The sequence below is a fragment of the Hypanus sabinus genome, chromosome 16, assembly GCF_030144855.1.
Source record: "Hypanus sabinus isolate sHypSab1 chromosome 16, sHypSab1.hap1, whole genome shotgun sequence".
NCBI classification, from domain to species: domain Eukaryota; kingdom Metazoa; phylum Chordata; class Chondrichthyes; order Myliobatiformes; family Dasyatidae; genus Hypanus; species Hypanus sabinus.
This window is the reverse complement of record NC_082721.1, coordinates 9,440,019-9,462,865: the sequence shown is the minus strand read 5'-3', so window position 1 is coordinate 9,462,865 and position 22,847 is coordinate 9,440,019. Positions and strand designations below refer to the sequence as shown.

The 22,847-nt window shown below is 41.0% G+C and overlaps 1 protein-coding gene across 5 annotated transcripts in view; it reads left to right on the top strand.

Annotated features, from left to right (window-relative positions):
- The window catches only part of si:zfos-943e10.1 (GRAM domain-containing protein 2B), a 110,730-nt gene extending 88,240 nt beyond the window's left edge, over positions 1–22,490 (top strand). For all 5 annotated transcript variants that reach the window (XM_059991092.1, XM_059991093.1, XM_059991094.1 and 2 more), the window contains exons 3-12: positions 1,207–1,285; positions 2,532–2,601; positions 3,415–3,515; positions 4,228–4,326; positions 6,435–6,506; positions 8,539–8,613; positions 9,868–9,958; positions 13,813–13,912; positions 15,819–15,926; positions 19,958–22,490. In XM_059991092.1, the coding sequence (XP_059847075.1) occupies positions 1,207–1,285; positions 2,532–2,601; positions 3,415–3,515; positions 4,228–4,326; positions 6,435–6,506; positions 8,539–8,613; positions 9,868–9,958; positions 13,813–13,912; positions 15,819–15,926; positions 19,958–19,973 (811 nt within the window). In that variant the 3' untranslated portion in view covers positions 19,974–22,490. The remainder of the gene's footprint in view (positions 1–1,206; positions 1,286–2,531; positions 2,602–3,414; positions 3,516–4,227; positions 4,327–6,434; positions 6,507–8,538; positions 8,614–9,867; positions 9,959–13,812; positions 13,913–15,818; positions 15,927–19,957) is intronic.
- Positions 22,491–22,847: the final 357 nt, after the last annotated feature.

Below are 22,847 nucleotides of genomic sequence, written 5' to 3'. Positions count from 1 at the left end.
ACTCTCTGGGAGGAATTCCAAAACAATTCAGTTTAAAATGATCACCCTCTCTAATCTTACAACTATTTTTCATGAGTGGGAGCAGTCCAACCCTGCCACATTTCCTGTATGTATTATACGAGGGGTGATTGTTAAGTTTGTGGCCTAAGGTAGAAGGAGTCAATTTTAGAAAACCTAGCACGTTGATTTTTCAACATAGTCCCCTCCTACATTTACACACATAGTCCAGCGGTGGTGGAGCATACGGATCTTGGACCTCCAGAAAGTGTCCACAGTATGTGTGATTGATAAGTTCTCTGACTGTCTTACAACAAAGGCCACCATGCCGTCCTAGCCACTTGCTGCATTTGTATGCTACCTTTTCTTCACCTGCAAATCTGCTGGGACCATCTATTGTGTTCGATGCTCCTGATACAGCCTCCTCTACATTGGTAACACCCGTCATAAATTGGCGGGCAGTTTTGTCGAGTACCTGCGCTCCATCCACCTAAAGCGGGACTTCCCGGTGGCCCAACGTTTTAATTCCAATTCCCATTTCCATTCTGACATGCTGGGCCACGGCCTCCTCTTGTGCCACGTTGAGGCCACCATCGGTGGAAGGAACAACACCTTCTATTCCGTTGGTGTAGCCTCCAACCCGATGCCATAAATGTCAATTTCTCCTTCTGTTAAAAATATTTTCTTAACCCCTCCCCTGTTATTCTATTGCCCACTCTGACCTTTAAACTCTTCTCACCTGCCTATCACTTCCCCTGGGTCACCTTCTCCTTCCCTTTCTCCTATAATCCGCTCTCCTCTCCAATCAAAATCCCTTTTCTCCAGCCCTTTATCTTTTCTACCCACCTGGCTTCACCTATCGCCTTCTAGCTCTCCTCCTTCCCTCCCCCAACCATTTTATTCTGGCGTTTTCTCCCTTCCTTTCCAGTCCTGAAGAAGGGTCTTGACCTGAAATTTCGACTGTTTATTCATTTCCACAGATGCTGCTTGACCTGCTGTGTTCATCCAGTGCTTTGTGTATGTTCCATTTTTTAAATGATACCTGCAGAATAACTAGATTCCTCTATACAGTGCTCCTCCCGGGATTGGCTGGGCACATCCAAAGATTTTAGATGAATGTGCGCTAATACCATGCTTTATCTTTAATTGGAGTTTAACCAAGCCAGGAAAGACTGGTTGCTAATGCACTGTATTTGTTGCCTTATTCAGGTTATCGGCCATTGACATTTCCGACGTAAAAAATGAAGAGGAGTCATACACCAGACGAAAGCTAAGCTTCTCTACTTCTGTAAGGAATTAATTCACATTAAACTACTTTACAAACTGCAATTTATTAAACAAATTATCAATGAAGTACTACACAAGTTACAATTACATAAGTATTGTCAAATACCCAGAATAATAAAAGGTGCCTTTCATTATTTATAGACAAAGATTGCCAAGTGAGTTTTCCAAACTAAATCACCTTGTTCGAACAATGAAGCTAAATAAATCAGAATCTTAGTGGCAAATGGCGGAGTTTTCTGGTTGTATTACTGTCAAGGACAACCTCCCTACTTGCTTCTGAGAAGATAAACAACCTTAAACTACTACAGTCATTCTGATGACGGATCTCCCCCTTGGAAATGTATTGCCAATCCCCACTTGGATACCGTCAAATTCTTCGTAGTTCCCAACTAGTTGAAGTAGTGAAATCATTTCATGTTCATTCCTGAATGTTTCTGGCATCTCTAAGTCCGAATGCTTGAAACTGCAGTGAGCTGAAGAGTTCTGAATGGTCTTAGTTTATTCCTTCCTGTCTGCGCTGTGTAGGTTTACAGTGAGGATCGGTGAGCTCATGCTGATTCCCACTGCTTAGGCTAGAGGATGTTCCACAAAGGCACCATGACCTGTGACAACTGAGCAATCGCAAGGCTGTAGGTTAAGTATTGGAGTTTTCCTTCTCCTAGACAAACTGTCTGGCAAGGTCCCATCTACCTGGGTTTGGAACTGGAGTTGTCCTTCTCTTCGGCTGGCTGCCACCCGAGGCTGATGAGCCCAGCCTGCCCACCCAGTTGTATTGCTGGACACTCGGCCGCACCATGACATAGCAAACTCTGAGAACAGGGACCCCGTGCTATGGGCACAGAAGTGTAGGAGAGGCCATAGGCGAGTGATCTCCTGCGTGGCAAGCCAAGCAGTGGTCCTGCAATGATCACTGCACCTGGAAGGGAGAGGCTATGAGAGAGACACTTCACCTTCCTTAAGTGAGCAGGACATCCAGTCCTCATATAACATATAAAATGTGTGTTTGCCTCTTATACACCTCTATCAGGTCATCTCTTCATCTTCCTTCATTCCAAAGTGAAGCTCTAGCTCACTTGACCTTTCCTGAATGTTACAACTTGGATTTTTTATTTGTCATTTAGAAGTTCTGTGCATAAGGATGGCAAACTTCCAAAAGTGGTGCACTTCACGAGGTAGTTTCTCTTTTTTTTTGATCCATGTAAAAATGTTTCCATTCACAAACTTGATTCTTCTTTTTCTCCCCCCAGATTAGCAAGTCCAATGCCACATTGCACAAACAGTTTAAAGACCTTCCTGAAACTGAGAATGTGATTGACAGTAAGTTTTTGCGTATAAAGGCTGGAGTTTCCCAGTCTTATGTGGCGACGTGTCGCTGTTGATTCAGATACTCAGTGGCTACTTTATCATGTGTAAGAGTGGAACCCAGCATGGTCTTCGGCTGCTATAGCCCACCTCTTCAAGTTTTGACATGTTGTGTGTTCAAAGACACTCTTCTATGCACCACTGTTGTAACACATGGTTATTTGAGTTATTGTCGCCTTCCTGTCAGCTTGAACCAATTTGGCCATTCTCCTCTGACCTCTCTCATTAACAGGGCATTTTTGCCCACAGAACTGCCTCTCTCTGGATGCTTTTTTTTTGTTTTCCACACCATTCTCTGTAAACTCTGGAAACTGTTGTGCATGAAAATCCCAGGAGGTCAGCAGTTTCTGTGATCCTCAAACCACCCCGTCCGGCACCAACAATCATTCCATGGTCAAAGTCACTTGGATCACCTTTCTTCCCCGTTCTGACATTTGGTTTGAACATCAACTGAACCTCGTGACCATGTCTGCAAGCTTTAATGCATTGAGTTGCTGCCACATGATTGGCTGATTAGATACTTACATTGAACAACAAGTGTACCTAATAAAGTGACCACTGGGTGTAGATGTTTTCGGTGAAGATCACTGCTTATGCTGGAGGGGAAAAAATAACTCTCCACAACTACTTGTAATAGAGTGGATTCTAAATTTTATCTGAATTTTAATAGCATTCTAAGATCTGAAATTAGAGCTGATGAATTTTGTATCATAGATTTTGAAGGTCTTTTTAATCAGTTAAGTAATTAGGTTTTGTGTTTCCTAACAGGCTTTAAATGTGCCTTGTATAAGGAAGTTCCATACCATGGCAAGATGTATGTGACAGACAATTATATTTGTTTCTATAGCAGCATTCTAAAGGAAATCAAGGTATGTTTGTTTTTCAGAAGCCTTATTTCATTCTATAGTAGCTTCAAATACATACTTAGCTCCCAGTGAAGCATAAGCCATTGATGACCTCCCATCTCCAATTTCCTCTGAAACCCATGGTCTGGTTGGAGTTCATCAATGTTTCTGCAATCCATTGCAGCCACTGTGCAGGGGATTGGCTAATACAGCTTCACCAGAGCTTTGTCCGCTGGCCTTACTGGTTTCTGCCTCATGGCTGGGACGTAGGGTTGGACTTTGAAAGACAGTGGCTTCAAGTATGCAAAATAATGACAAATATCTTGTAACAAAGGGTGATTATTCAAAATAAGCTTCATGGGTTTTGAGAGGTGTCTCGGGTTTCAATAAAAATTAATTTATTTGAGAAAAGTGAAAGCTATTACTGCAATTGTATTTGTGTAATTAGTATAAAATATATTAAAAGTCAAAAGTCTGCAAATGCTGGATATCTGAAGTATCAAGTGTAACTGTCATTCAGCCGTACACATGTATACTCCTGATCAAAACAGAGTTCTCCTGGGGCCAAGGTGCAAAACACAGTCAATATACAGCACTCTGAGAAAATCTTGGACAGCCTAGATTTTGTATATGGTTTCAGATGGGATGTAAAGGAAGAATCGGCTGGGCATGGATGTGAAGTGGATTAAGGAGCAGAGGAGGCATCATCTAACCTTTAATTTGTCTTTCTGTTCAGCTTGTTGTTCCAGTCACCGATGTGGTTGTGTTGAAGAAGCAGAACATAGCCTTCGTTGTTCCCAGTGCCCTATGTATCAAAACGTCAGAAGGAGAGAAGGCAAGTCTTCCCCAGAATACGTTTTGACTGAAATGGTCTTCCGAGTTTAATTATTTTATTTAGAGAGACCTCGCAGAACAGGCCCTTCCAGTCCAGTGGGCCGGGTCAGCCAGCAACCCACATGTTCAACCCCAGACTAATCACAGGACAATTAACCTACCGTGGTCGGCACAACATTGCGGGCCGAAGGGCCTGTAATGTGCTGAAGATTTCTATGTCTATGTTAACCAGTACACCTTTCGATTGTGGAAGGAAATTGGAGCACCTGGAGGAAACCCATGTGATCACGGGAATAATGTACAAACCTCACGCAGAGGACGAAGGAATTGAACTCTGAACTCCAGAACACCCTGAGCTGCTAACTGCTAGGCTAACGTGACACTGTATCAGTTTTGACTGAAATAGTTTTTGAGTTTAATTGTGCTTTGGTACAAGACTTCTCTCTTTCTAAAGCTTGCACCCTGTTAAGACCATTGTCATAATAGCCTAAGTCTTTTGTTAATTGTAATCTTTCCATACGTGTTTCTGGGGCCCCACTGAAATGGTCTTCTGCTGGGTGCTTGGGTCCTGAATGCAGAATGGGACCCTCCAGAGCAGATGGTGTACTGACTGATGGGACGCTGTCCATAAGTTGAACACTTGCTGAAGCTGTTGGTGTTAATCATAGAATGAAACAGCATGGAAGCTAGGCCGGTGCAACATGCACGCATACGTAACACTGGGGGAGCTCAGCAGGCCAGGCAGCATCTCTGGAAAAGAGTAAACAGTCAACGCTTTGGGCTGAGACCCTTCATCCAGTCCTGATGAAGAAACATTGACTGTTTACTCTTTTCCATAGATGCTACCTGACCTGCTGAGCTCCTCCAGCATTTTGTGTGTTTTACTAAATCTACACTGACCATTAATCATCCTCTAACACTAAGCTTACATTAAAGCCATACTTTTTACTCTTGTCACATTCTTATTGACACCCCCCCCCCCTTTCTACCACTCACCTACACAATAGGGGCAACTTGCAATGGTTATTTAACAGACTAACCTGTTTGTCTGAGGGATGTGAGAAGAGACCCAGGTATTAAACTCCTCACAGACAACACCAGAGGGTGGGATTACACCTGAGTCTCTGACACTATGAGGCAGCAGCTCTGCTACCTATACCACTTGTTCACAGATCTTCATAAGGTAATAGCACAATGAGACCATTTGGCCTATCAAGCCTGTTCATGATTTTAAAAAAATATATATTTTCAATCCCATTTTCCCCATAATCCTTAATCTCCTTACCAATTAAGAACCTATTAATTCCTGCTTTAAATATGCCCAATACCTTGGCTTTTGCAGCCTCTGTGGCAATGAATTCCCTCTAGCTAAAGAAATTCCTCCTCATCTCATTGTTAATGGGACATCCCTTTATTTGAAGGCTGTTCCCCAGATCCTGTCCATGTCCAGTCTATCAGATTTTTCAGTAGGCTTTAATGAGATCATCCTACTCATTTTTCTTAAGCCCATTGAATACAAACCCAAAGCCATCGAACTCCCTTCATACTTCAAGCCTTTCTTTGTTGGGTCACTCTTGTGAAATGTTCACTGACACTCAACATTATTTTAACAGATGTTTGACTTCATGTTCATTTTGAGTTGGGAGCTTGCAGAAACACTTCAGTTCAATTCAAGTTTAATTGTCGTTTAACCAGACACGAACGCTCATGAATGCAGCCAAACAAGATAGCGTTACTACAGGGTCAAGGTGCAAAGACTCATTGCCAACTGTCACACACAATAAGCAACACCCTTGCTAACCCACTGGGTACTCTCTGGTCCATGGTCGGTGGCAGCCAGAGGACGAGGCTATTGTTGGTTAAGAGCAGTGTCAACACGGGCAACATGAGCATGTGTCATGTGGTGACGTAGAAGATACCTCTCATCAACTTCTGTTGTGAGGTTTCAATTATACAGTGAAATGACAAGGCATTTGCATAAGGCTTTATACAAATCTGTGATTATTAAATGTATTATAGTTTGGTTTTATTTAAATCCTTGTTTATAATTTGGGATTGCAACAATGATTTACAGAGAAGTAATTGTATTTTGACTTTTCTTTCCCTTAGCATTTGTTTGGATCACTGAGATCAAGGGACTTGACTTTTAAAGTTCTGAAGTCAGTTTGCCCACATCTGGAGGTAAGTTTCTGGTTGGTATTTATTTTTAAAAACCTTTGCTATTGGAGAAAAGTGACATAATTGCCTCTTTCTCATCCCCCTTCCAGGAGGTGCTGTCACAGTTTTATTTAGTGCTACAGCACAGTAACAGGCCCTTCCTTTCTTTTTCAATTTTTTTATTGATTTTCATATATACATATAAAAAAAACATAACATAATAATGAGTAAATTATGAATACAATAGACTTGAAGTCACGTTGATAATAAGATAACAATATCCTATTAAACATCAGCAGAAAAAAAATACCTTAATCAATCAAGTCCATATAATTATATATGAAAAAAAACAAAAAATTTGAAAATATGTGAAAAAAGTATATTAAGAAAAATAAAACACTAAACTAAACTAACATGGGCAATAGTAATAGCTTACAAGTATGTGATAGTGTCAAAAAAGACTCCAGAACTCCATACCTGAACATGAATAAGCAGAAAGGTCAGGAAAAGGCCAAATTAATTCAAATGAAAATGTCGAATAAACGGTCTCCAAGTTTCTTCAAATTTAATTGATGAGTCAAAAATAGTGCTTCTAATTTTTTCTAGGCTCAGATAAGAAATAGTTTGAGAAAGCCACTGAAACATGGTAGGAGGATTTACTTCGTTCCAATTTTGTAATATAGACCTTCTGGCCATTAATGTTACAAAAGCAATCATTCATCTGATTGAAGGGGAAAACTGATTACCATCTTCATTTGGTATGCCAAAAATTGCAGTAATAAAATGAGGTTGTAAATCTATATTCCAAATTGAGGAAATAGTAGTAAATATGTCCTTCCAATAGTTATGTAAAGTGGGACATGACCAAAACATATGGGTCAATGAGGCCACTTCTGAATGACATCTGTCACATTCTATATGAGAATAGAATCGAGCAAGTTTATCTTTAGACATATGAGCTCTATGTACAATTTTAAATTGTATTAAAGCATGTTTAGCACATATAGAAGAAGAATTAACCATTTGCAAAATTTTTTCCCATTTATCTGTTGATATATTATATCGAAGTTCTTTTTCCCATTCTTGTTTAATTCTAACTGATATTTCTGGTTGTATCTTCATAATCATATTATAAATAAAAGCTACTAATCCCTTCTGACAAGGGTTTAAGGTAAAAATCAAATCTGTAAAATCCACTAAAGTTGAATTAGGAAAAGATGGTAAGGCCCTTCCAACCCAATGAAGACGATCTGCCAAATTACACCCATTTGTCCAGTTAACCTATTCATTGTCTTTGGAATGTGGGAGAAAATGCTATCGTAGGAGAGTTGTGTTCTCTGACTCCTAATTTTAGCCCCCTCAGTTATTCTGTGACTTTAGCACTTTTGTTTCCACCATGTTAGACTGCACATGTTGGATCTCTGTTCAGTTTCTGATCCCCGGGGGTCTTCTGGGAGTCAAAAATGGCGAGCAGTCTTATTTTTAAGATTTCAATTTATTTTAGAGACAAACAAGCATACAATTTCTAAGCAAACTAAATAAAGAGCTGAGAATTTATACTAAGAGGGGAATTAATGCTTACGGGTGTAAGACAAAGGAATAAAAGATTGCGCTTTTGAAAAACACATCACTTTTATAAAAAAAAAGAAAATTCAGTAGATAGGAATGAATTTGTTAGTAGGGCACATAATTAAAACAATTACCATCACATGGGTGAATGTGCTAATACTTAGCCAATGATAAACTGTTGGTTTAGCTGCTATACCACTTTCTGCCAGTGAGTGGGGATGGACCACCACATGCTGTGGAAAAATGCACGAGTTTGTTAAAATGTACAAATTTTAAAAAATGGTTTCCAACACACAAGATCTGCACATTGTTGTTTTGCACTTGTCACTGTTTATTAAGACCAAGTTCACTGTTACTGAGCTTCACACGAGTAAGGAATTTCACAGCATCCTGGTGTGCATGAATCCAGATCAGTGTTTGCATCATGTACCATAATGCAAACTAGAGCTGATCTTGTATTTATACAGTTGTGCTACTGTCTTTTCAGACTGCAAGTCCCTCAATTAGTCCTCAAGCTTCAATACCTGAAAACAGTTATGATGCGGAAACTAAAATTTTACAGGTGAGAATATATACAACAATTTAGTGTAATGAGATCATAATAAATGAGTATAATTTATTTATAAAGGATTTTTTCAAACAGTTGATGTAGTTCAAAGTGCTTTACAATGGGGTAGAGCGCAAACACGGAGCTGATTATTGATACTGGGAGAGGGAAACCGGAGGTCCATGAGCCAGTCCTCAGAGGAGAGGGGGGTCAGCAACTTTGAAATTATAACACCGAGGAATTTAGAGGGCTCTCATGTAAGTGTCATTACGAAAAAAGCACGGCAGCGACTTAAGGAGTTTGCAAAGATTCAGCACACATCTGAAACTCCGACAAACCTCTGTGGATGTGTGGTGGAGAGTATATTGACTGGTTGCGTCATAGATTGGTATGGAAACACCAATGCCTTTGAACAGAAAATCCTACAAAAGACCATCACAGTTGAAGCCCTCCCCACCAATAAGCACATCTGCACGAAGTGCTGTCACAGGAAAGCTGCATCCATCATTTAGGACCTGCTTTTGTTACTGCCACCAGGAAGACAGTACAGGAGCCTCAGGACTCACACCACGAGGTTCAGAAACAGCTATTAGCCCTCAACCATCCTGCTCTTGAACCAAAGGAGATAACTTCACTCAGCTTCTTTTGCCCCGTCATTGAAATGTTCCCACTGACTTTCAAGGACTCTTCATCTCAGGCTGTCAATATTTATTGTTTGTTTATTCCTTTGTTATTTTTGTATTAGCACAGTTCATTGTCTTTTACACACATTGAATGGCCAAGTTGGTGCAGCCTTTCATTGATTATTCTATGGATTTATTGAGTATGCTGACAAAAAATGAACCTTGGGGTTTTGTATAGTGACGTATATGTACTTTAATAAATTTACTTTGAATTTTGGAATAAAAAAACATGAAAATAAAAGACAAGAAGATGTTATTACATATGATCGGAATTAAGCCATTTGGCCTATTGAGTCTGTTCTGCCATTCCACTGTGGCTGATTAATTAACCCTCTCGTTGCCATCTTACTGCCTTACCCCTAAAGTTTTTGATTCATAGGGACACTAAAAAGTTATCAACCACTGCTTTAAATATACTCAGTTTTATACCCAGATAATTTTTCAGTGATGTTGAGGCATGATGTTGCTGTGTCTTAATCCTTTGTGGTCTTGCAACTGTTGCTCACCATTATCTGTAAACTGAGGTTTTATCTACATGTGAATAATGAATTCCAGTTAACAATGTTTTTGTCTTTCCACCCAAAAGGAACTGAATCAATCTAGCCTCGAAGACGATAGCCAAGAACTGGACACTGTTGACTGCATTCAGGATTCAGAACAACCAGTGTCCACTGCAAGTAAGCAGCACTAAAATCTATTTATAATGTAGGGACCAAACATGATGCTATTGTCACAGAATGCCTGTTCTGGCTTGGAAGTTGTATTAATGTCCCAGTGCAGCTCCACACAGGGACCTTTTTAGTTGGTACTTCTCACCCAATAAAGTGGCCACTTTATTGGGTGTATTTACGGTCTTCTGCTGCTGTAACCTGTCCACTTCAAGGTTCGATATGTTGTGCATTCAGAGTGTTGTACACCACTGTTGTGAAGCATATTACTGGTGTCTTTCTGTCAGCGTGAACAGTTCTGACACAAGGTGTTTTTGTCCACTGGTCACTGGAAGATTTTGTTTTATTATGCCACTTTCTGTAAACTCAAGAGCAGTGATTCCCAACATTTTTTTTAATGCCATAGACACCTACTAACCAGGGGGTCTGTGGACCCCACGTTGGGAACTCCTGCTCTAGAGACTGTTGTGCGTGAGTTCCTGGTGAAGGGCCTCTGCCTGAAACGTCATCTGTTTATTCCTCTCTGTAGACGCTGCCTGACCTGCTGAGTTCCTCTAGCATTGTGTGTATGTGACTCTGCACTTCCAGAATCTGCAGACTCTCTTGTGTTTGAAAATGACTCATAGATGAGAGAGTTGAGGGGTGAATGGCCAGAGTGGTTCAAGCTGTCAGGAAGGCAACGGTAGCACCATAACCACACGTTACAACAGTGGTGTGCAGAAGAGCATCTCTGAACGCACAACATGTTGAAACTTGAAGTGGATGGGCTACAGCAGCAGAAGACCATGAACATACAGTCAGTGGCCACTTTATTAAATACAGGAGGTACCAAATAAATTGGCCTTTGAGTGTATAGTTTAATTGCACTCAGGATGTTTGCCTTCCACTTCATCAGTATGATTTTGAACACAAAACTTATTAAAACTCTGTGTGTGTGTGGGGGGGGGGGGGGCAGCGGAAGCACCACTGGTTTTAAAAAACCATTTGTTTAACAAACCCATGGTCACCGTTGAGGTCTCCGTTGGTTGGGGTTGACGATGAATAGTGTATCATAGCTGCCTACCTACATGCAAGCCAGTATGACACAGAGAGCAATCTGTTACCCTCGAGGCAGGCACCCTCCTGTCTGTCGGCCGAGGAACCCAAAGGGACAGCAGAGACTGTTAGTTTGGCTCCAACAGCGTCGCAGGAGTTACCAGCCAGCATAGAACTCAACTTCAGACTGCCTTAGCGACTCCAGCTCCGGACTGTTCCTTGGTTTATTTCTGAAGCCTTCCCCACGAGTGGGTATAGCTACAAGACATCAGGGAGCTGAGATCGGGGTTCTAAGGCACCAGTAACCTGCCTTTGCACCTTCTCCTGCCAGTAGAAACTGTTCCAGTAGCCACAGTAGCCAGACTTGGTTGTCAGAGGCTAGTAGAGATGCACGCTACAGCCTCAATGAACCACGGCCCTCTAAGCCATCCCATTCACCTTTGAATATTGAGTCCTTCTGATGAGTCTGTATTTCCTTGCGCTCTCTGTTCCTGCATAAGTTCCTGGTCCTGAAAATTTCATGCTACCTTTATGGATACTGCCAAACTTGCTGTGCATTCAGTAGCTCCATTTAAAATAATTTGGGTCTTTTGCACATTATTCCCTGACTACATAGTCTTTCTTCCCGTGGCTTTGCACAGATTCTGCCGACATAACCGGAATTAAGGCTCTTTGTAATGAGATCAAAGGACAGGGAGATCGACCTATTGAAGAAACTTTGCACAGCGATGGCAAAGGTTATTTACTGCATCTGCTGATATAATGGCAGCAAAGTGGGATGCTCACTCGTTAATCGTACAGAAAGGTGCTCAGTTTAGCCTAGCCGCCACCTCTCTGTGCCCTAGTGGCAGTGAAAATCATTATTCTTACTCCCTTAGTCCACTCCATCATTTAGTGCAAATGTTTCACTAAATATTAGCAGATGGGTATGGAAAACAATCGGTTTCAACATTCACTCTCGGGCCCGGCTGACACCGAGGCCCTGCCACGTATTTATACAGCTTGGAACAGGCCCTTTCGACCCAACAGCCCAACCCGAGCCTAATCACAGGACAATTTACAATGACCAATTAACCTACTAACCGATGCGTCTTCAGACTCTGGGAGGAAACTGGAGCACCCAGAGGGAGCCCACACAGTCACGGAGCGAGCATACGGACAGTTTCAGAGCTGGACTCCGAACTCCGACAGCCTCGAGCTGCAATGGCATCGCACTCACTACAGTAGTGCCCTTCAAATTCTGTGAATTTGTCGTTTCAGTGTACTGCTACTGCAAAACAAATTTCACGGTGGTTGTCAGTGATTTAAAGAAAACCTGATTCTGCACAGCACACACACACATGAAACGCTGGATGGTTCAGCAGGTCAGGCAGCATCTATGGAAAAGAGTGAACATTTAATGTTTTAAGCCGAGACCCTTCTTCAGGATAGAAGGAAGGGGGGTGGGGAAGATACCTGAATACAAAGGTGGGGTGGGGGGGGGAGGGTAAAGAGGCTAGCTGGAAGGTGATTGGCAAAGCCTGGTTGGTGGAGAAAAAAGGATCTGATAGGAGAGGAGAGTGGACAATATAAGGGAGGAGGCGGGGACCCTGTGGGAAATCACAGGCAGGTGACAAGTAGTAAAAGGTCAGATGGGGAATGGAGGTGGGGAAGGGGAATCTTTTAATTAGAAGGAGAAATCAATATTCATGTCATCAGGTTGGAGGGTACCCAGAGCGAATACAAGGTGTTGCTTCTCCACTCCGAGGGTGGCCTCTCTTGGGTCAAGAGGTGGCCATGGATTGACATGTCGGAATTGGAATTAAAGTGTTCGGCCACCAGGCCAACCTGATTCCAATTATTAAGCTGCAAAACTGCTCATTCTATTTTGGAGCATTCCTGTAACATGCCTGGTTCTTCGCTTCTAGTGTAAAATGTACTTAAACATTTTGTTCCTTTGTGTTCAACCAAGTGCAGGGATTCATGGATTCAGTGTCCAGGGTTATGACTTTTATGAGAACTAGTGGCAGGTCAGGTGAAAGTTTATTGTGTCACTGGCTGAGAGTGCTCTGTTTTCCTGAGTACTTCTAGAATATTCTTTTCTTGTTTTAGTTGAGTTCCACTTTTACCAATCTGGAATACAAATCTACATTTATACTCTGGGATTGATTTAGCATATGTCAGAGTAGTGGCTGTCTGCCGTGAGGTATTAGGCAGTATTGCAACTGGCTGTCCATTGCCTTCTCGAGGATAGACAATGCTCCCATTGAGCATATTCACAAGGAACGCTGCTACGAGAAAGCAGCATTGAGGACCCCCCATCGTGCAGGCCACGCTCTCTTCTCACTGCTGCCATCAGGAAGGAGCTACAGAAGCCTTGGGTCCCGCATTACCAGGTTCAGGAACAGTTATTACCCTTCAACCATCAGATTCCTGAACCTGCGTGGATAATTTGCTTCACTTCAATGCCAAACTGATTTCAGAACCTATGGACTCACTTTCAAGGACTCTACAAACCATGTCCTCAATACTGTTTGTTTATTATTACTAATTTATTTGTATTTACAGTTTCTGCTTTTGCACATTGGCTGTTTCAGTCTTTGTGTATAGTTTTTCATTAATTCTATTGTATTTCTTGGTTCCACTGTGAATGCCAACAAGAAATCTTGGTAGCATATGGTGACATATTGGTAATAAATTGACTTTTAAGCTTTGGATATATAGGAAAACTGGATAATTCATGTGAGTTTACTTCAAATTAAAACCCTGTTTCCAATGAAAACTTGTTTTGCAAAAAAAAATTGCTTCTCTAAGTAAATTTAATGGTGCTTTTATCTGCCCTCTTACAGGCAACTCCTGGTTTACCAGAGTGACAAAGAAAATGAAATCCTTTGCTGCTTTTCAAGGATTGACTGCTTTTAATACACTCATCATCATCTACATCCTACTGTATGTATTTCACACACAAATCTCTAGCTATACTTTAGCTTTGAAGGTTAAGAGGTCCTACAACATTTTTGATTTTAAAAATCTCTTAGAATATTACCAAAATATCTTAATTCAGTGGATTCTATTCCTCCTACCACAAACAGCAGACTAACTACCCAAAACTAGCCAGTGCCCAGGTTCACAGCAGTGTTTTGCCAGGAAGCCAATGTACTACCTACTTCTGGTTGTAAGACCTTCGAGATACAAATCCTATTGAGTATACACTCGGTGGCCATTGTATTAGGTAGACCTGTACTCTTGGTTGATAATGCAAATATCTAATCAGCTGATCATGTGGCAGCAACTTAATGGTTGAAAGAATGCAGACATGTTCAAGAGGTTCAGATGTTGTTCAGACCAAATATCACACTAGGGAAGAAATGTGATCTAAGTGACTTTGACTGTAGAATGTTTGTTGATGCCAGATGGGGTGGTTTGAGTATCTCAGATGCTGCTGATCTCCTCGGATTTTCACGCACAGCAGTCTCTAGAGTTTACAGAATGGTGGGAAAAAAACCCAAAAATCCAGTGAGTGGTAGTTTTGTAGGCATAAAAGCCTTGTTAATGAGAGGGGTCAGAGGAGAATGTCCAGACTGGGTCAACCTGTCAGGAAGGCAACAGTAACTCAAATAACCATACATTACAACAGTGGTGTGCAGAAGAGCATTTCTGAATGCACAACACATCAAACTTTGAACTGGATAGGCTACAGCAGCAGAAGACCACACCAGGCTCCACTTTTGTAGCTAATAAAGTGGCCACTAAGTGTATATTAGGCTCCAAGTCTTCATTTGGACTTCTTTCTTTTTAAACGGAATTGCAATTTCTATCCCAAAAGAAAGATCAAATGGAGGGTGGACTGGCATTTTCTTTCTTGCCTGCTAATCTGGTGTACTACTCCGAGGGACCTGTTCTGTGCTTCGTAGCCACCGACAGTGTAGTAACAATGATTAGAACATCAGTATGCAAGCAGTGGGACAATTACCCTTGTGTTTATTTGTTGCCTTCCATGTCCCTACCCAAGTGCTGTTTAAATGATATTGTACTTGCCTCGACCACTTCTATCAGCTCATTGTCCCTCAGCTTCCTTTTAGATCTATCTCTCTCTATCCCTCTCACCCAATGTCTATGCCCGCTAGTTTCCCCTAGAGAAAAGACTTGCCATCCACCTCACCTAAGCGTTGCATAACCTTAAATATTTCTGCAAGATTGCCCCTCATTCTCCTACATTCTGAGCAGTAAAGACCTGATTTTGGCAACCTTTCCTTATGACTCAGGCTCTCTGGTCCTGGTAACATCTCAAATCTTTTCTGTACTCTTTCCAGTGTAACCACATCCTTCCTATAACAGGGCAAACAAAACTGAACACAGTACTCAAAGTGCGAATTCACCAGCAGCTTGTACAACTGCAACATAATGTGCCAACTCTTCTACTCAGTGCCCTGACAGATGACAGCCAGTGTACTGAGTCTCTACCTGTGGTGTCACTTCCAATGAACGATGCATTTGTACATGGTTCAGCATGGAAACAGGCCCTTTGGCCCAACTCGTGCACGCCAGTTCATGGTATTGTCCAAGCTTGTCCCATTTGCCATTGTTTAGTCCATAAGCACACTAAAACCCTATCCATGTGCTTCTGACAAATATTGAAATTGATGTGCATCTGTCTCAACCAAAAAGTGTCTCAAATGTTTAATAACATTACATGCAGGTAATCATTATGACCATCATTATAGAATATGCTGTTCCGTGTTTGCATGGAGAATAACACCTGTAAAAGTGACTTAGTTATATAAAGTTCAATAAATGATTTGAATGTTTGCAGGAATCTGAGTTTTAATGTCGATCCCTTGCTCCCTTTTTTCAGGGTGCTACTGTTGCTGATTTCCTCAGGGTACATTGGCCTCAGAATTGTAGCCCTTGAGGAGCAGCTGATGTCCATGGGAGCCTGGCCAGAAATTCATACACAAAGCAGGTAAATGCAGAAGTTGACAAGGTTAGAAGCTCTTCCTCTCTTACTGCTGCTAGACGTGTAGCATGGAAACTGGTGACACAGTAAGGGATTTTGTAGTAGAATGCAGCACACAGCTTGTGCGGCAGCATAAAGTGTGTCCGAATGTGCCTATTGGTTAAGGTTAGATGCTTGAGAAGCTGAAACTGTCCAAGCTACACCTGCAAGGCATTACTACTGAACAGATGCAATATTAGCTTTGGATTTTGTAGGATTTCTGTTGAATTAAGATTTTTTGATGCGAAGGTACAACTGCTTAAAGCTGAATTAAGTGAAAATACTTGTGCATAAAAGTTGTCTAGAGACAAGGAAACACCTTTGCTGTCAGCTCTGTGGACGGTTTGTCTTATTTAGGAAAAAAAACAGGAGCAAATGAATTTGACTAACCAAAGAGTAAGCAGGAAGCCTAAGTGGATGGACTTCAGTATTCTGAACACCATTTTGTTGACTAGGTATCAACCAAATCCCTCTGCTTCCTCTCAAAGCTCTTTTCTTCCCCTCGCCTTAAATCTATACCGTCTTGTTTTTGATGCCCCTACATGAGGAAAAAATGTTCACTATCTATTATTCTCAATCTTATTTTTATCAGATCACCTCTCAACTTCCTCCCCCACCCCAACCAAAGTCTTCCAATCCAGGCAATATTCTGGAAGAGGTTTCTGCACTCTTCCCAGCACAATCTTATCCTGTAAAGTACTGTTTAACCGTAGTTTTGTAAAGTTTCAACACCACACCCTAACTCTTACATTTTGTACCTTTACCTATGAAAGCTAGACCCAAGAACAAAATTAGGCCATTCAGTCCATTGAGGCTCCTCTGCTGCTCCATCTTGGCTGATTTATTATCCTTCTCAACCCCATTATCTTGTTTTCTCCCCATGACCTTTGACACCGAGTAATCAAGAACCTATCAACCTCCGCTTTAAATACACACAATGACTTGACCTCCACACCAATCCTTGGCAATAAATTCCACACATTTTCCATCCTCTGGCTAAAGACATTCCTCCTCATAACTGTTCTGAATGGATGTCCCTCTATTCTGAGGCTGTGACCTCTGGTCCTAGACTCACCCACTGTAGGAAACATCTTCTCCACATTCGCTCTATCTAGGCCTTTCAACATTCAATAGGTTGAATTCCCCCTGATCTTCTAAACTCCATCAAGTACTGGCCCAGAGCCATCACACACTTCTCATGCATTAACACTTTCATTCCTGGAATGATTCTTGTGTACCTCCTCTGGACCCTCTCCAATGCCAGCATTGCTTTTCTTAGTTAATTGGCCCAAAACTGCTCACAGTACTCCAAGTGTAGTCTGATCAATGCCTCATAAAGCATGCAATATAGCATGCCATATGCCTTCAGCACTCTTGGCCTGTTGCCACTTACAGGGAAAATAGAATTGAAGCACAAAGCTCCTCTCTGTTCATCAACATTCCTTTTACTGTACACGTCCTATTCCTATATGACTTCCGGATTGAGTTCCATCTGCCAGTGCTCTGCTCAACTGATCTATATCCTGGTGTAATCTTGGGTAATCTTCCTTGCTATCTCAACAACACTGCCAATTTTTGTTCATGATATTGTCTTGTCTGCTTTTGGGTTGGGCAACTGTTCTGAAGAATACCTCCATTCATTTAATTCCATGTCCCATTCTGATATGTCTATCCATGCCTCCTCTATTGTCAAAATGAATCCAAACTCAGGTTGGAGGAACAACACCTTATATACCGGCTGGGTAGCCTCCAACCTGATGGCATGAACATTGACTTCTCTAACTTCTGTTAATGCCCCTCCTCCCCTTCTTACCCCATCCCTGACATATTTAATTGTTTGCCTGTTCTCCATCTCTCTCTGGTGCTTCCCCCCCCCACTTCTTTCTCCTGAGGCCTCCCGTCCCGTGATCCTTTCCCTTCTCCAGCTCTGTATCACTTTCGCCAATCACCTTTCCAGCTCTTAGCTTCATCCCATCCCCTCCGGTCTTCTATCATTTTGCATTTCTCCCTCCCCCCACTACTTTCAAATCTCTTACTATCTTTCCTTTTGGTTAGTCCTGACGAAGGGTCTCGGCCCGAAATGTCGACATCGCTTCTCCCTATAGATGCTGCCTGGCCTGCTGTGTTCTACCAGCATCTACAGAATCTCGTGTTTTTGTTATTAATTATTTAGAAAACAAGCATTCCTAGTTGTTATAAAGTTCTGCCTTTTCATATCTGCATTACTTCTCTTAATTTCAGCTAATGATTATGCTTTGAACAATTGTGTAGATGTGACTCATTATCATCTTTATTTCACACCATTTATCTTTTTAATCATTTTAATATTTCGGTAAATATCCATGCTTTCTGAAAAAAATTGCCTGCTCCATAATTTTGTCTTGGAGGTAGTTACAACTTTTGACCCAATAATGAAACTTAGCTATAGATAAACGTTATAACAACAGACACAAAATCAGTGTTAGGACCGTATTCTGGCTGAGCTTCATTCTATTTTAAGGTTAAGGATGAGAGAGAGATAATAAAAGAAGAAATCAAGCAGATATGATAAATGGGAATTAAAAATTAACAAGCACCCTGTGCTTTTATCTGGCACTCCCTGCATGGAGTCGCTTATGAAAAGTTCTACTTAATGTATTAATCTTGAGCATATTAAATTATGTTTCTTTAACAGGTATTAAATGGTAGATTTTACAGAATCAAATGCAATTTTCATTGAGTTATGAGCAATATAGCATGATACAGAACTTTCAATCTACCGAGTCCATGCTGACCATGGTGCCTATCCAATTAGCGACATGTTCTATGTTCAGCCCATATATCAGTGAGCCAAGTGCCGTTTAAATGACACTGTACTTATTTCAACCACTTCTGGCTGTTTGTTGCCCCTCAGATCCCTTTAAAATCTATCCCTCACCCTAAATCAGGAGTTCCCAACCTGGGGTCCACAGACCCCTTGCTTAATGGCATTTAAAAAGGTTGGTACCCATGCCTTAAATCTATGCCCACTAGTTTCCCCTAGAGATAAGACTTATAATCCACCTCATCTAAGCATCTCATAACCTTAAATATTTCTGCAAGATTGTCCCTCATTCTCCTACATTCTGAGAAATAAAGACCTGACATGGCCAACCTTGGCTCTCTGGTCCTGGTAACATCCTCAAATCTTTTCTGCACTCTTTCCAGTCTAACCACATCCTTCCTATCTATAACAAGGCAAGCAAAACTGAACACAGTACTTCACGTGGGGCTTCACCAACGGTTTGTATAACCACGACAATGCCCTGACAGATGAAAGCCAGCGTCTGGAGTCCTTCTTTACCTGTGCTGTCACTTCCAGTGAACTGTACACTTGCACCCAGAAGTCTTTCCATACCATTGTGCTCCCTAGTGGCCTACATTCACAGTGCACGTTCTATGCTGGCTCGATTTTCCAAAATGCTTATCTGTATTGAAATCTATTTACCACTCCTTCATCCACTTCCCTAACTGATCAAGATCATCCTGTAATACACAAAACGCTAGAGGAACTCGGCAGGTCAGGTAGCATCTATGGAGAAGAACAAAGAGCCAACATTTTGGGCCAAGGCCCTTCTTCAGAACTGGAAAGGATGGGGGAAGAAGCCAGAATAAGAAGGTGGGAGGTATGGAAGGGAGTATAAGCTGGATAGGTGAGGGGGAAGGTAGATGGGTGGGGAGGTGGGAAGGAGTAAGAAGCTGGAAAGTGATTGGTAGAAAAGGTAGAGGGTTGAATAAGGAATCTGACAGGACAGTGGATCAAAGAAGAAAGGGAAGGAAGAGGGGCACCAGATGGAGATGACAGGCAGGTGAGGAGAAGCGAAGGGGTAACAAGGTTTTGTCATCTAAAATAAACTTCATTATCAATACCTCCTGATTTTGTATGTTTTGCAAACTTACTGATTATACTTCTGTCAAAGTGAGTTCTATTAGTGAATGCCCTTTACCTAATCATTATTATTTACCTTTGCTTTGTGCAGGTACAAAAGAACATGAAGTTGGACCAAGCCTCATAAGGATGAGGATTTGTATTCTTGCCCTTCAACTACATGACCAGTGGACTTTATAACTTTTTTTAAAATGGAGCTCTACTTACTATATACAGCCATTTGTAAGAATAGTCTACTATTTTTAAGGCAAGTCACACTGGATGGTTCAAGGAAAATGAGTGCATTTCAGGTCTGCTTGAGGTGATCTGAGACGATGTCTGAGGCTACGTGACCAATTTCTGAAGTGCACCAGCAAAAAACGTCATGGGGAATCCTTGAACTTTTGAGGAGGGAGATCTTGAAAGTTTCCCACTGTGAAAAATGTTTACATGGACAAGGAAACCTCAACTATGCAAAGTTAGTGCTGCTGGGGATTTGATCTCAGTGCTGTAGAAGATAGAAGTTAAGCTGTATATTTGAATTTAGATATGTTCATTGTGACGATGAAAATAAATGACTGCAGAATAGTCCTGGTTAATTTGTTCGCTGCAGTGGGAATTGCAAGTGTAGTTTAATTCAATTCTGAAGTGACTGTCATATATGCAATACTCAATCTGAAACTAGAATGAAAGAAATGTTAAACCACTGAACAACAGAAGCAAATGTATGCAACCAAATTACAAAGAAGAAACTAAATTTTCCTCAACATTCACTGCTCATCAAGTTTATATACATTGTACAAATTTGTTCAATACATTAGATTTCAGAAAGAAACAAATTTGGGTTTTAAACTTTTTAAATTTAAAATTGTTTTTAAAATCCTCAACTTGTTCTGTCCTTTAAATTTACAGATGATATCCAAATTTCTCTCCTAAAACCTTGCAACCATGGAATCCTTAAGTTATTAAAAATCTATTAAACTAAACCTTCATACTCATTTTTAGTTATCAGGGTTAGAGGCCTCTAAATATTTATCAATTGGTGAAGAAATTCCAGCTCATCTTGCTGCTTTGCGTACAGTATTCTATTATGCCCTATGATCTATATTACATTATATTACTATTTACATAACATCCTCACGGGGAACTTGATGGCTTACTGCAGCTTCTGAAATTTAGAAATGCAGTCTAAGGAAATGTACGGAACTATGCAATGGGTTTAATCCAAAGAGAAAGGCCTCCTGGCATCTTTACGATGACTTGCACTCCATTAACAACTTACATAATTTGTCATCTGCCACACAGAATGCTTATTACAAATTGCCTGCATTTCAAGTTTCACTGTTAGCAAAAAATGGAGCCACGCTTTGTGGTATTTAGTAATTAAGAGCGATTAGAATGAAGCAAGAAGTAAATTCACATAACTATAAAGTAGGAAATGTTGGCATGCTCTTTTTAGGTCCTCGCAAGGACAAATGAAGCAAGAACAATAAATACTAAAGTCAATTTTTCATTGGGTTGTAGCATAAACTTCATTGTGTTTGGGGGGGGGGGGAAATATGATGCAAGCTAACTTGTGATGTAGTCAAGTTTATAAATATAAACTCCAACAGAAATTTCCCTAAAAAAAAATCTTGATCACAATACTTAATCTCACCAGGTCTAACAACCTAATATTGCCACAGTACCTTACTCATAATTTTTCCCTCAGTCCAGTGATAAATCTTGATTTTAACCAGTGATTAGAAAGGAGAGCTTGAGGTCAAGACTGAAAACAATACAAATAAATTCTTTATTCAGAAATGATGAGCATAATATCCCCCTTCCAGTACCAAGATAGTTCTGAAGGGCATGCACTTTTTTTTTGAAAATGAAGGTAATATGAAGAATAAATGTATTTATTTCACTAACTAAAGCATTGCCTCAACACTCTTAATCCAAACATAAGCCCATTTTATCCAGCCATTCCAATTCTACTGCTGGTCCTTAATGCCCAGAGGGGCAAGAAACACTAAAAAAGTTCATGTTTCGAGCCAAGACTCGTGGTCCCTTTCACAAATGCTGCCTGACTTGCCGGGTTCTGCAGCATTTTGCTTGTGATGCTCAAGATTTCTAGCATCTACAGAACCTCTCGCATTTTAAAATGGAACTTAAGTAGGATAAATCTAATTAATTTGATCATGCTTTAGCACAATGATATCTAAACCTAGTACTCTACAAAATTCTAACAGTTTGTGATACTCCAGTGATGGGCTGTGGGTCATCTGCCTTTGGCTGGTCTGGAGTGCTGGGTCAGCTAAGGGTGGCAAGTTTGCTTGTGGGTGAGGAGAGCAGGGGAAGAAACCCTCTTCGCAGTAGCCACCAAAAAGAGCTGGGAAAGCACCTACTTCAGCATCTTGACAGTCAACAATGCCTTTGGAAATCAGTAAACAGCACAAACATTGCTTCTGTTATGTTTTATTCCAATTTTACAGTATTTTCAAATGTTAATGCAATCAATAATGGGGCTCTGTTTGATTTAAGAGTTTATAGTGTAAGTTTATAAAGGATGCAGCAATTTTATTGAAACTGCACTAATTTATGTTCCATTTCTGTGAAATGGTATTTTCTTGGTGAAATTATCAACAATAAAAACAATTGTGCACTATTTCTTTCTGGATTTTTTTGAATTAGCAAGATTGATTTGAATTTCAGACAATGATGGAAAGCCCTAATGCCAAATTGGTGGTTTGGTTCAGACATTTATAAGGGAGGAGGATGGCTTGTTTACAGAAAAATGTGGAAATAACAGGAAAAGATGGTGGAGAGGTTGCTGTATGAAGAGTTCATTGGGATACGTGGAGTGGTGGGTCATCAAATAATAGACAATAGATGCAGGAGTAGGCCATTCGGCCCTTCGAGCCAGCAACACCATTCACTGTGATCATGGCTGATCGTCCACAATCAGTACCCCATTCCTGCCTTCTCCCCATATCCCTTGACTCCGCTATCTTTAAGAGCTC